This window comes from Aulonocara stuartgranti (assembly GCF_965226115.1).
Source record: "Aulonocara stuartgranti genome assembly, chromosome: 3".
NCBI classification, from domain to species: Eukaryota; Metazoa; Chordata; class Actinopteri; order Cichliformes; family Cichlidae; genus Aulonocara; species Aulonocara stuartgranti.
Window position 1 is genome coordinate 29,159,173 of NC_138941.1, and position 13,881 is coordinate 29,173,053.

General features: G+C 46.2%; 1 protein-coding gene across 1 annotated transcript in view; it reads left to right on the top strand.

The window, feature by feature from the left end:
• Positions 1-248: 248 nt before the first annotated feature.
• efnb3b (ephrin-B3b) overlaps positions 249-13,881 on the top strand; it is a 95,725-nt gene continuing 82,092 nt past the window's right edge. The window contains exon 1 of the mRNA XM_082526514.1: positions 249-2,364. Coding sequence (XP_082382640.1) covers positions 2,216-2,364 — 149 coding nt within the window. The 5' untranslated portion in view covers positions 249-2,215. The remainder of the gene's footprint in view (positions 2,365-13,881) is intronic.

Sequence of the window (13,881 nt, forward strand, 5' to 3'; positions counted from 1 at the left end):
CAGAGAGCGGGAAAGTGTGATTTTTTTATCATCTACTCTTTGTCAAACACCAAAATCCAATAATGCTTTATAATGCACTGCTAAAGGGGCTGTCACATTGGGGGATTAAAGAATTAGTCAGTCTTCCCCTAAGGCTCATGCGCTCTATCTACCACTTGGTGGCAGCACAGGCACAGCTTTGACAGTCCAGTCTCAGGCTTGTTGCCGTGGATGAGTGGGGAGGCTGAGGGCCCCACCGTAAACACTGGTGTGTGTGTGTGTGTGGCCCTCAGCGGGTCCTGCCACCCGGATCGTCCTGCAACCCATCAAGCTCAGCTGCCCGCTTTGAAGCTGCTGAGACTCTGCTCTGTCCTCCCACACAAGGAGAGCGGATTCTTTTCCCTTACACTGCGCAGATGTAGCGAGGTGAGGCCGGCCCAGTGATCATGCGAGATATCATAATTCTCTCTAAGGAGACATTTCGGTGCAAGTTCCTGTTTTCAACTTCATCCCTGAAACAGTGCTGTAACTTTGCTTTATGTATCCACGAGGCCTCATAGCGCGAGCTCCTGCTGTTCTGTGAGGCGCTTTGCGTCTGGAGTAATCACTCCTGTAGGAAGTAGCTTTGCGGGGACATTTGAATGAAAAATCCTTGTAAAACTGCATCTGGATTGTGTTTTTCCAATACGATCCTGCCTCAGTGCCACATGTGATGCTTAGTCAATACATTGAGGGCGCTCTTGCTCTTTCGTCACTTTCAGGGGCGCACGTTGGTGAGCATTTAGAGAGCTAGTGGTGGTGGAGGGGGTTCTTGTTCGGCGTTTGAAAGGAGGCAGAATAGAGTGCCAGGGAGTCCAAAGGTCCGAGTTAGGAGAGGGGAGAAGGGGGGCCGAGACTCTAAAAGGAGGAGGAAAGAGGAGGTGCTGAAAGGGACTCGATACCGCCCCCGCCGACAAAGCCTGGAAGAATTGCGCTCCGTCAGTGCGCCCTGCCTGCCAGTCGGAGGATGGGGATTTTTTTTCTCCTTTCCATTCATCCATGCCCCTTTTTTCCCTCCTCCTCCTCCTCTCAAACAAGCCAGTCGGTCTGTCAATGTGCTGCGAGCGTTAGGACGAGTCAAAGCAGTGGGATTTTGAGGCAGAGAGACGGAGGAGATAACGAATGAAGCGCTTTTCCATGACCGAGAAGCGACGCGTCCTGCTCTCCAAATGATGCGCCGCATCAGATAATTTCCAGCCGGGACTGATGCTCACAACTCGCATCTTATTATTATTAATATTATTTTTTCCTTTCTATCACTTCAAAACTTTCACGTTGGCCTGTGTGTGACATTATTAGAGTGGAGATGCTTTTCTAGCGCTTTGATTTATTCCTCTCAGTTTCTTTGAATTGATTCTTGGATTTATCGTCGATTTCGGATCTTTTTTATGATTATTATTTTTCAGCGTGTCTATTAAGGATTTACAACCCGTGTGTGTTTGCTTTTGATTCCATAAAGAGGCCACTAAGGATTGTAACGCGCACTGACTGAACCCGCCGAGCATCAACACGTCTTTATGAGGATGGAGCTGTGGACACGAGTAACATCTTTTCCATTTTAAACGTTTCACCCTCACACTTTTGACCTGGTTTTGATTGCGCCCTTCTGCCACACTGACAGTATTTCTTTTCCCCGGTTCCTCTCTGATATGCTGGAAGCTAGATATTCTTGCGAGGAAACAAGGTAATGGGAGAGAAATCGCACAGAGTCGGCACAGAGAACAAGGGAACATTGTTCGGAAAAAAAGACAATCAGGGCGCACCGAAAGGCTACAGAGTTAGAGGCTGGGTGGCAATCATTTTTTCTTTTAAATATTTTTGATTCCGTGGAGTTACCTTTCAGCCGAGGAGCGCAGTTTTTGGAGAAATAAAAGGGAAGGACAGATTAACGAGGAAAGTCATGGGATTGGCACAGAATTAGTGCAATTGTGGACGCGCAGAAATCGTTTTTTGGACACCCAGACGCGCGGATTGAACAAGTTTCTTTTTCCCCTCGCACATTTCAGTGCGTGTGCTGTGATCGCTTACAATCTGCCACATTTCGGATCCATGAGGTTGTGCAGAGCGGGCTTTGGCTTCACACTTTGACTGTCCTCTACCTATAGCCTGATCGGCTGTAGCCGCGCATCTATTGTTTTGAGAGAGTCCCCCCTCGTGTGCAACAGCATCGAAACCGCAGAAAAGATCTTGCTTTTAAATGGGGCCGCATATGCTGGGTGTCAGGGTTGAGATGGCGTGTCGAAGAAGTGGGAATGGATTGGGGATCCTGCTGGTATTCTTACTGGATTTACTGGGGACGACAGCCAGCAACCTGGAGCCCATCTACTGGAATTCCCTGAACGAAAGGTAAGAGCGCTCGCAGACCTCACAGTTTCACTGGCTGACTTAATTGTAGGGTTGATCTTGAAGTTCTCCAAGCATGCTTGGGGAAAACTGATTTTTTTGTGGTTTCATTGCATGCGACGGGAGAATCATGAAACGTTTTATGAACGCAAGAAACTGAGTGCACTGCTGAGCGGTAATGCGACATGACACAGGCGATAAAGAAGAAAATAAAGTTGGATAAAGGCAGAAATTCACCACAAAGTGCAGGCCTAACTCGGAATATTGATTTTTTTTTCTGTGAAGGCTGCCATTCTGACAGCTTGTTGGAATGTCTTTAGAAAAGCACCTTCATCACCGTCTGTTGGATAAGGTCAGAAATTCGTAACAGAGTGCAGGCCTACAGCAGACTGCCCGTCTTACCGACACTGCTGATTTTTCTCAGTCAGGGTTCCTTTTGGACAGTTTTTGCGGTATCTAAAGAAGAAAAAAATAAGACTATTTCGTCATTGTTGTATTCACTCTCAGTATTGTTTGCTCAGTCTAAACTGGGATCTGATAAATGCTGCTGCTCTGCATTTGTCACACTGATTATTGTTCCTGGTCCAGCTGCAGCGCCTCTAAAAGTCCCCGTGAGCTCTAAGGCCGTAGATGGAAGCTGTGTGTGTAGGATGATAAAGACTTGTGTGATGCTCTAATTGCTGTTGCTGGATGACCTTGATTAAAGTCCAGGGTAGCACTCCCTTCCTCCTTTTGGACCTCAGGCCTGTCAAACACCCAGTCTGCACACTTTGCCCGAGCTCATTTGCATTTTCTTTCCTCCTCCTTTTCCTCACGGAGAAGGTGTCAGGCATTAGCTGAGGAAATGCCATTTTAAACACCTCTCTGCTGTCCAGCCTTAATGACTGACACCACTTTTCTCACACCTCTGCCAATTTCCCTGTGTCTGAATGGACCTGCTGGCTGTGAGGAGGAGGAGGTGGTGGTGGAAGAGGGGAGGTGGAGAATAACAAGGCGGCTTGTATGGAAGGGAAAAGAGGGGAGTTTTTTTTTTTTCCTTCAGTGACACAAAGATTCATTTCTGCAAATCCTAGCTACATTTCTGTTGGCAAATTGGAACAATGATATTTTGCAGCTTGATAAACACTTCTGTGCAGGCTATCAGCATGGAGCACCGCTCCAGAATAGCTCCCATTTCTTCTAAGTACACTTTATAGAAGGGAGAAAAAAAAACACAAGAGAAAATTGACTCACTTATGCCAACCGGGCCCCCCCGAGACAGCTTTAACTCACACCCATGCCAGGGGCTTTTTCAGAGACTAACAGGTTTTTAATGCGTCCGTGCGCTGGAGGCTACGTCCTGCCCAGTTTCTCCACTTCTCCACAGATGTGACTGTGCGTGGGCCCCTGCTGTGGAGCCAGGCATGAAGCCCTTAATGAGGGCTTTTTGTCAGCAGTGGGTGGATTCGCCCAACAGGGAGTAGAGTTGGACACGGGAGGGTAATTTCCACAGAGAAGCTCACAGCCTGGGCTTTTGAAGCCTTACAGGTGATTCCACGCTATTGTCTCCTAATGGAGTTTAGTGTTAGGTGGGTGTTAGGGCTCAGTGAATGGGCCCGGCTCGCAATTAGACGGGCGGTGGCTTTGACGCCACACTCTGCTGTCATTTCCACAGATTTGCTCGCTCATATATCCATCCAAAATACAAAAAGCCCTTTTCTTTTTATACTATGAAGCTTATTCACGAAGCTTACTATTCATAGTTAATCAGCTTAGTCATTCCTCCAGTTTATTTTCTTGGCCCTTTTTCATGCTGTCGTGTACTTGTTTCTCCTTGCTCTCTACGTGACATGAGCAGTACTCTAGTATCAGCTGCCTCGGGGCAGAATAGGTTTTGGCCCTGGGCTGAAATATGTTAAGAGCCCACTGCTTCTCTAAATAGTCTGCTTCTTCCAAGGACACGCTTCTGGAAGACACACACACACACACACACACACACACACAGGTGGTTTCAGAAATGAGGTGAAAAGTAAGCAGAAGCTGCAGCAATCAGAGCACAGGTATGGTTCACATCTTGTCTGTGTAGTAAATGGGGTGTCACATTGTTAACCTCTGGACCTTTGCTGCGTATGCCTCTTTGAAGTTTGGACCATCCACTTGCAGCTTCCCCTCCACCTCTCCTCCCATCTTTTCTTCCATCCTCTGTCTTATATTCTCTCCTTCTCACGCCTCAGTATCCACTGCTTCTCTTTTTTTTCTGCAGGGATGCATAAATTCTAATATCAGCCTAATATCAGTAGTGCAGGTATGGACTGATACCAGCCTAGCAAACTGTGATATTGGCACCTTGTTTTTTTTGCAATTATCATCTGTGCCACATCATTTGTGAGCTGGCTAAGTGTTCCAACTGAAAGCTTTAAATCAGGGCAGTTGTGCAATTTTGTTGTTTCCCTTGGAATAAACAAGGAGGTAAACTAACGGGGAAAAACATGGTGGATTGTTTTAAACATCCATATTGGCCTGGAATTTTACAATCAAAGCATCTCTTCTCATTCCCCCACTCTTCTGTCCCTCTATTATTCTCTCCCTCTTTTCCTACTGTCACTCTCCGTCTGTCTCTATCTCTTGCACCCCCGCCCCACCACCACCACCTCGGTGCAGTGACCAGACGTAGCAAATTGGAAACATGTGTCACATCCAGCCGCTAATTATGACGCTACAGCAGCCACAGACGCACCCAAAAAATGTGCGAGGGATGACAGAGGTGAGGAGGAAAAGCAGGCATCTGTGGGTGCTTTTGAGGGAGGATGGGAGGGGGGTGGGTGCTCAGCTGCCAGATTAATTCCTTAAATATAATATCAGAATGCACCAGGACATCCACCTTTTTTTATAGACCCCTCCACGGGTTGATGCTACCACAGCCTGACAAGAAGCCTTCCTGGAGGAATATAAACAGAGACAGGTGCTGGGAGGTGAAAGAGAAACACCGAGCGGCGGGGAGAGCAGAGCGGGGGGTGGAGACGGCCCTAACCCTAAGTAAATCAATACCAGTTAAGTCTCAAGTGCCAATACAGGTTCTGCTTGAGGAAGAGGGAACTGAACCAGAACGATCACCTTGGGAAGAGCTCCTCCTCAGACATATATTATCCTTATCTCAGCATCGCGTATTATCGGCCTTACACGGCCACCCTAATGAAAGATCGAAACTTACATTACTGCTTGGGAGTTCGGGTGGGGGGAGGGGTGAAGATGGCGTGGCTGGCAGGAGGGTGGCAGGTGACCCAAACACACACACATGCACAGAGAGACGAGGATGCTGGCTTCGGTCACTCATCTGATCATGACATATGGACTTTTGTAGTTTCTGGAACCTTTTTGCAAGTCTGATTTCAGCGTCTGTTCTTAATGCCAAAAAAAGCGCTCATTCACCCCTCCTTTACTCGCACTCTCTCCCTTTTTTCCTCTCCTCTTTACCCACTTTCGTAAACGGCTGTAGATTATTGTAAATGGCTGCTGAGGGTGGGCGTCTCCCGGTTTGCTGCTTGCGGTGACTTGTAATACAACTATTCCCCCTAAGATCCACATTAAAATTTAATCCCCCTCCACCCCACCACCGCCACCCTTCCCGTTTCTCAATAATTCATTAATCGTTGGCTAATTGGCGCCGGATAAAAGACTAGCTAACTAGGCTAAGTGTTTCAACTGCAAAAAAAAAAAAAAAAAAAAAAAGCCGCCAGAGAGAGAGAGACTGGTGGAGTCACCGCCACAAATGTGTTTTTGGTTGAGGAGGTTATTCTTATTATGGAATAGGTGTTAGTAGGTCATATCACGGGAGCAGCATTCCAGCACCCGTTTACAGATTGTTTGTATATTTAAAAGCCCACACCCGTTTACACCCATCCTGTAGGTTTTGACTTCATGAATAATTCATGCTCGGAGGCCTTTTTCCGGGCTGTGTGGGTAAGAAAGCAGGAGCCTGGTAAGCCTACACGTATCCTTGGGCGAAATGATTAGACAATATCCACTGGGTATAGCGTTTTTTTATTTTTCTTATTTTTAGGAAGAAGTGCAGAAAAAAAAGGAATGTGGCCGAGAGAGGAGGCGAGATCAAAATGATATGGACCGTATTGCTCGAGTTAAACCAACGGGGCAGCAGCCCTCCCACCGCCTTGTTTCCTCGCTCCCTTGCTCTCTCTCTCTCTTCCTACCGTCACTCTTCCCCCTCGGTGAAAAAAAGGAGTGTGTGTAAGTTTACGAGCTGAGAGCAACAGGAGCTGTGAAAAGAGCTTTCAGCTGATGTGGCAGAATGGAAAGGCCAGGGGAAGGAGAAAAAGGAGGCAGCCAATCCGACCAGAGGCAGCAATCTTTTCTCCTTTTCCCTCTTTCCTTCTTCCTTTGTTTGGGCAGATGGACACACAGGTAAGGGGTTTGACTATGAAAACACAGACATGCAAACAGACGTATCTATTGCGTCTGCATACACACACATATTATACACAAATGAGCCTCGGGAGGCTCGACCTCCTCCTCCCCCCATCACTGTTGGACACATGTGTAAAGAGTGTGTGGTCCTAATCTATCTCCTTTGTAGCGTGTGCTAGTGAGCAATAAACACACACCTTTACCACTAGACTAGACAGGAGGGCAGATGTGCGCACACACACAGTAGAGGTGAGGAAACTGGCACGTGTCACGGGCTGTTGTTCCACTCGGAATTTATTCATTATTTTAGCACTCGATTATAAGTTTATTTGGCAGGGGCAGTGCACATTCATCAACATCATAACAGCTATAAAGCGCTGTTGTAAATATGCTGGGGTTAGCTAAAGAACTAATTTACTTCCCCGGTCCCTTGGACTTTTTCGAAGTGACTTTGGGATTTTTGGTAATTGTTAAAAGTGCTGATGATTGGGATGAAGGAGATAAAAAGCGTGCGGCTGGCTGGGCTGGTTGAAAAATGTTGGAACACATGAAAAAACAAGCAACTTTCTTCCCTGCAAGCATTCACAAAAACACACAGACATACACACACACGCTCACAGGCATAGTGGTGGTAACAGTAATCCAGGCCGGAGGTCTGACGGGGTCACATGTGTCCCCAACATCACCGGGCAGAGTGCCCTGGGTGGCTGAACCCAGAACCCCTGAGCGAGGCCCGCCAACACACACACACAGACACACACAGGCCTTCTCATTAGCTTGCTTCACAGCACACCCTTCTAAGCAGGATCATCCAATCCTCCTGGCAGCATTTGGACTGGGCCAGGTCAATCCCCCTCTCCCTCCCCCGGGTGACACAGAGGGAGCAGACTGGTGGATTGGGAAGCCAGTACCAAAGTGTGTGTGGATTTTATACGCCAGAGGGGTGTGCAGTATAAGGGCAACCTCTGTCACTGTGTTGAGCAACTCCTCTATCCTGCCTTTTATTTGCCCTTGAGTCTTCCTCGAGCCCTCTTCTTCTCTTTACTCCTCCTCCCTCCTCCCTCCTTTGCTCTTCAGTTTAGAGTCTTCTAGCTCTGCGGCTGCATCCTCACAACATTTGGGTTGGGCTCACGTTGTTGCAGCTACAGCTAGCTAAACAGTATAGCGGCGGGGAGGCAGCTGACACTCTTGTCATTTTGTGTGCCAGGATTCTGCCTTGTGACAGAGAGGATGTGGTGGCATGTGTGCGTTTGTGCCCTGAATACTAAACTGTGTGTTGAGATCCCCGAGCTCTAGGCTGCTCTGTAAATGGCATGTGCAAATCCGCTTCCCATCAAGTGGTTTATGGTGGTGCTGAAATCTTTGTTTCCTCAAAAAATAATTTCTAGATACTAGTGTAGTCTCAAATTACGTGTCAGCTATGTCACACTAGCTACACGTGTGTGTGGTTTTACCTGAAAAAGATATGCTACTCTGTTAGCTGGTTAACTAGCTAGCTAGCTAGCAAGCATTTCGTTGCAGGAGCTGACGGTACTTCCTCTTTCTATTTTTGGCTAGTCTCTGCTTTTTAACAGTTAAGAGTAGCCCATCCAGGTAATTGATGTAGCTCCACCTGCCACCCACAAAATACCACAGCATTGTTTACAACATGTTTCAAGTCTTGATTTCTGTTGACACCAAACTGAGTTATTCTCAGCGCGGCGGCTGACTTCATTTCCATGTTTTAAGGCTAGATTGTTAGCGCTAAAATTAACTGGTAGAAAAACATTTTTTGCAACACCTGTTTGGTGCTTTTACAACTGTTCTCCCCGCAGGCAGTTGAGGTGGAGTCCTCTTTTGCATAGACCTATACAGTTACGCAGAGCTTGTAAAATGCAAAACAAAAGACAAATGTTTTCTTTTCCCTTATCTTGCTCTCTCAACAGCCAGAATGCATTCCAGTTTCGGGCTTTACATCCTGTCACTTTCATCAACACCGCAACTCCATCACTCTCCCCTCGCCATCTCCCGGTGGACGTCAGCGTGGAGCTTTGATTGGTCACAGGCTCAAAATGGTTTTGTAACTGAATGCTAAGAGAGAGCGCGCGTGTGTGCGCCTGCACACAAGAGAGACAAATGAGCGGGGTTTGTCAGCGGACAGCTGTGCCTTGTCACAGCTGAAGTCTTGCCAAACATCTTCGACCGATATGAGCAGGAGGGCAAAAATAGAAGAAGTGGGTGTTGTCAGGGTGAGATGAGGCAAAGATAGAGGAGACAAGACGAGAGCAGAGAGCTGACAGGCTCGGAGAGGGAAACAAAAAACCCCAAAAACAGCCATGAAAGACAGTGAAGAGGGAGATGGATTATTTGGCAGCACAACCAGGTCTGACAGAGGTACTGGATGATGTGACATGTCCCAGCTAGTGAGAGTGACTGATGATCTATAGGTCACCACAATGACTAGCTGCTTCCTGCTCAACTTCAACCGAGCCAGGCCCTCATTTCTCATTACTGACACGTCCCATAATATTTATCCCTGTGAAGTCCAGCGTGAAACCTGGTAAGCTTTAAAGGAATTCATTGACTTTTTGAGCAGAATAAGCTCTTTGATCAACTTAGCACGGAGCGATTAAGAGACTGGCAGCTGTTTCCCCTCCTGGTATTTACTTCTACAGTTTATATGATAAGATGCAAACACACGCAGTGGTTAAACTTCACATAAAGCAAGCTCACGGAGGCAGAAATGATGCCAAATGCTTCGTAGCAGAACAACGTGTTGATGGAGTTAATTTGCCAAAAGCTAAATCAATTCCTTTTAAAATAAAGCTACTTTTCCACTGTACAATCAATACTTGAAGTTCACTTTACTCCAGGATAAAGCGCTGTAATTTACATTTAGTGGTGAACCCGCTTTGTCTCATCTTCTTTAGCCGACTTGTGCTGCGCTTTCTGATTTTTACACACATGCGTTGCTTTCAGTGCCGTGTGTGGGCGAAAACAGGGATAATAATACGGCAAAGATTTTCTTAGCCATTGTAAGAGTCATGCTTCGTATTCAAAAGTCAACTTGCATTCTGGTCTTTTGAGGCTTCAGTCAAATGATGTCTCTGCCTCGTCTTTGATGGATTTCATCCCCCGCAATCATTCCCATTCTTTGATTGAGTGAACTGTACTCGGAAACCTGACATTTACCGGGACCCTTTCATTTTCATTGTACTCCAGGATAGCTTAGGTGGAACGCAATCTCGCCAAATCATGTCGGGGGATAACAAAAAGTACACAGTCGAACGGCGAAATGGACCCAGAAATGCGATACAGCCAGCCAGTAGCTGCAGTTGTAAATGATGAAGTGGCTACAGGTGGAGTTTTCTTTAAATATCTCATTTTACATTTATATTTTTGGCATAAGAAGCTGTTATCCGGAGATTTGCAGAAAGCACACGGAGCCGCAAAAGTAAGCAGACATGAATCACACTGCCTGCAAGGAGCCCGGTTACAAAGCAGAACAGCTATTCAGTGCTGAGCTACAAAATGATGCATGGCTTTTATTTGTGTGTGTGTGTGTAGGGAGGAGGGCGATGTAGCGGGTGTGGAGAGATGTTTGGTCTCTTGTGTGAGAGATGTAGGGACTTGTTACTCCAAAGCATCTTAGCTTTAAGATAATCTTTACCCTCTTCACTCACAATAGGTCAGAGATGATCTTCATGCTAAGAGGCTTTGGTGGGGGAACCCTGCGTGCTGGTATGGCCCTCTGCAATAACAGCCAGTCATCTTGAAACCCGGCCCAGTAATAAACGGCCACATTTATTACTCCACATATGCACAGTCCTGCTTCTCCTACCTCAGATCTTTTGCAATATTCTCCACGGCTGACTCCCACCACCTTGATGATTTTTCCAGCCTTCACGCTTTCTTCCTCCTCGGATGCTTGTGCGTGTGTGCGCACATATGCATACTTCTAATTAGGAGTTAAAAGACCGTACAGTAAGCGTAGTCCATCTGGCTTTGGCATTAGCCCATTGTTGCTATAGTCTACGGGGAAACTGACCTTGGCGAGCAGCGCGAGGGGGAAAAATCACGCTCCATTTCCTGGGTTCTGTAGAACATTTAATTTAAGTGGGACTGACATTAAAAATGCATCGTTATGATGGAAATGTAAGATTAGGTTGAACTCCTCTGCTTTCAGATGCACACGGGCCTCACGTGAGGGAAGCTTAGCAGCCACTGAACGCTATCAGTGTATCTCAGTTTATAGAAATCACATGCTGAGATGGAAGTCGATATAGGCACGTCTCAGGTCTCAGGGGCCATCACGCCGACCCCGTCCTTTGGGCTGTTACTTCATATAAATATATAAAGAGAGGCTGAGCTGTAACTTCAGTGGTCATCAGACATAAAAACTATGTGTACAGAATCATAATTGGAAACCTCTTAAAACATGCTGCTGCTTTCTTCATTCTGCACATGTGTAGCTGTCTGCTGCCACTTGGGGGCAGCGTCAAAAATATGTGGATTAACCGGTAACGTGAGCTACTCTGTTTGTTTGCGTTGCTTTTCTTTAGTTATCCTCCTGCCATGGGAAAGGCAAGGAGCCAAAGGTACAGAAGCTTCTTTGCAGCAGAGCGAAGCAGAGTGCTCGACAAATAAAACTGTCCACTGCAACCTTTGTCTGCGCTTCTCATCTGTGCTTCTTTGGTCTTTGCTGATCTTTTGCGCTTTCTGTGGCGAACTCTGATGCTCATTATTTTTTTCCCCCGCTCGAGCCACTCAGCATTGAGCCGATGCAACAAAGTTGTCATAGCTTTGTTTTGTCTTTTCATTAGTTTTAAATGAACTCATTTAACTAACTTCAATGTGTTTCCAGAGAGGGGTTTACACACTTTTTATCTAAAAATGTTTTAGTTGAGATGTTACTTTACTTTTAGTTTTAAAACAACATGATTTTGTTTGTCAGGGGCAAAAATTTAAAAGGTTATAAATAGTTAACACAAACGCAAACAGACTCCTTTGTTAAGTCAGTTGACACAGTTGTGCAGACGTCCCAGTCTTAACAGAAAACAGACATGCTAAATCTCCTTTGGGTTGCAGTGTTGACACATTAGACCAAACGGTCAAAGAGGAAAACTGAAGGCAGTTCCCGCACATGTGCACAATGTTGAGTTCATTTGCTAGCTATTTTTTTTTTAGCTATTAGCTATGTTTAGCTAAGTGTTTTTGTCCCAGCTAATTTTGTTTTATTTAACTAAAACAACCGCGCTCCCCATAACATATCACAGGCCACGTACTTGGATGTTGCAGGGCAGAGTCCCAGCGGCCTCTGCGTTTGTCTCATAATCCTTTCCCCCGCGTAGTCGGAGAGGTTCGCAAAGGGATATTAAAGCAAAGCAAGTCTGTGTCGACTTCCTGCTAAATCCTCCAAAAGCTCGGTAATTCACACCACGGATCCTGTTTGTGTGATTCTGAAGACTGGAACAATTAGTTGCAGTCATAACTGGTTATACCAGATCTAGAAAAGCTGTAGCAGCAAAATCCCAAAGTGTATGGGGTTTCATATAATTGCTTATATGTTCTAGTTTTAATTTGCAAAAGGAAGAGTGTGTTACCTTTTTTTTTGGTTTGTCATCAGTTGAAGCGCTGCATTGTTCACTGAGACTGAAAAAAAAAATGATTCAGAGTCTCAGGTTTATGAACCCCTTTCAGACCTGCAATGAATAAACTCAAAAGTGCATGGCTGTCAAACGAAAACAAGGTGGCTTCTCCCACTTCCTGAAAAGCAGCCATTTTCCCGATAGAAGTATTCCACCCTGAAGCAATGATTTAAGGCCGTGTACTAAAGTGAAGTAGCTGACTGCCTCCAAATGCTCTTTTTCTTTTTTGCAGCAACGACATATGGAGTGCACTGCAGCGCTTTGTTGTCTAGCACAAGTAACTCTAACAAGATCCATCTTGTTACAGACAGAGTGGTGAAGTGGATTGTTGTTGCCCCTTCCACATCCCATCATCTGATACCCCAGCTCTGGCTTTAATACACCGCTGTGTGTGCGAGCTGCTTTCTAGCGTTTTTTAACTCCCTCTCTCTCGTCTTGCTTTTGTCCTCATGTCTCGCAGTCAACCTTAACACACTTCGGCATTAATTTAGATACACTGGCTTACACACATCCAGGCATGCACAGTGGCGAGCTTGTACACACACACACGCATACTCATGTATGCACAGATGAAAAATGTTATTGCTCCCAGTCCTGGAAAAAGTCCAAGTGGAGGGGTTGAGTTTCTTCTGAGGTACACTCCACCGCCCCTCCTCTTTCTATCAGTAGCATATCCCTCACTCCCTTCTTCTTCCAGTCCTCCTTCTCTCTCTCCCTCACTTCTTCCTCCTCCCTCTGCTCCTCTGTGAACAAAAGAGCTCCCCTCGCAGAGCTCCCCACTGAAAGCCCTCACACACACTCGGCTCGCTGGCTTCCCACTCTCCCACACGCACTCTCAGCCCTCTCGTCGTCTGCGAAAACCAGTCCACTTCTCCGCGCTAATCCCCCTTTCATTTCTTTTGTCTTTCCTTTTTTTTTTTTTTTTACTTTTTACTCATTGCTTGGCTCGCCATCAGTGTAAGTTCCCTCCGCTACATATCCAAGCCGTTATCATGTTACAGCCGGTTGGCAGCCAGTAAAATTTATTCCCCCTCTCTCTTTTTTTGTTTTAAATTGCTCTCATTTCTTCCTCCTCTTATTTCTCTTGTTCCTCCCAGCAGCTCCTTTTGTGTCTCTTTTTCTTTGTGGGTGGCTTTTTTGATCTGTAGTCTCTGCTTCTTCTCATTCGCTCATCATTGTCCGGCAGTAAATAGGCCCTCTGTAGTAAAGACAGAATGAGTGATCATGATTGCCTATCACTGCAGTGTCAGAGTAATTCGGGGGTGACTGTGAACCAACCAGAGCGTGGCTAGCACACACACACACACACACACACACACACACACACACACACACACACACAGCCATTCCCTCATTAGCAACCCTATCTTGAAACCTCCCCTTCTAAAAATCTTTCCTCTTCTTTATCAGCCTTGCTCTCCTTTGGAGTGCAGCTGTACTGCAGGTCCCCAGCCACAGGAGGGGGAAAAACAGATGGAACACCCTCCTTTCT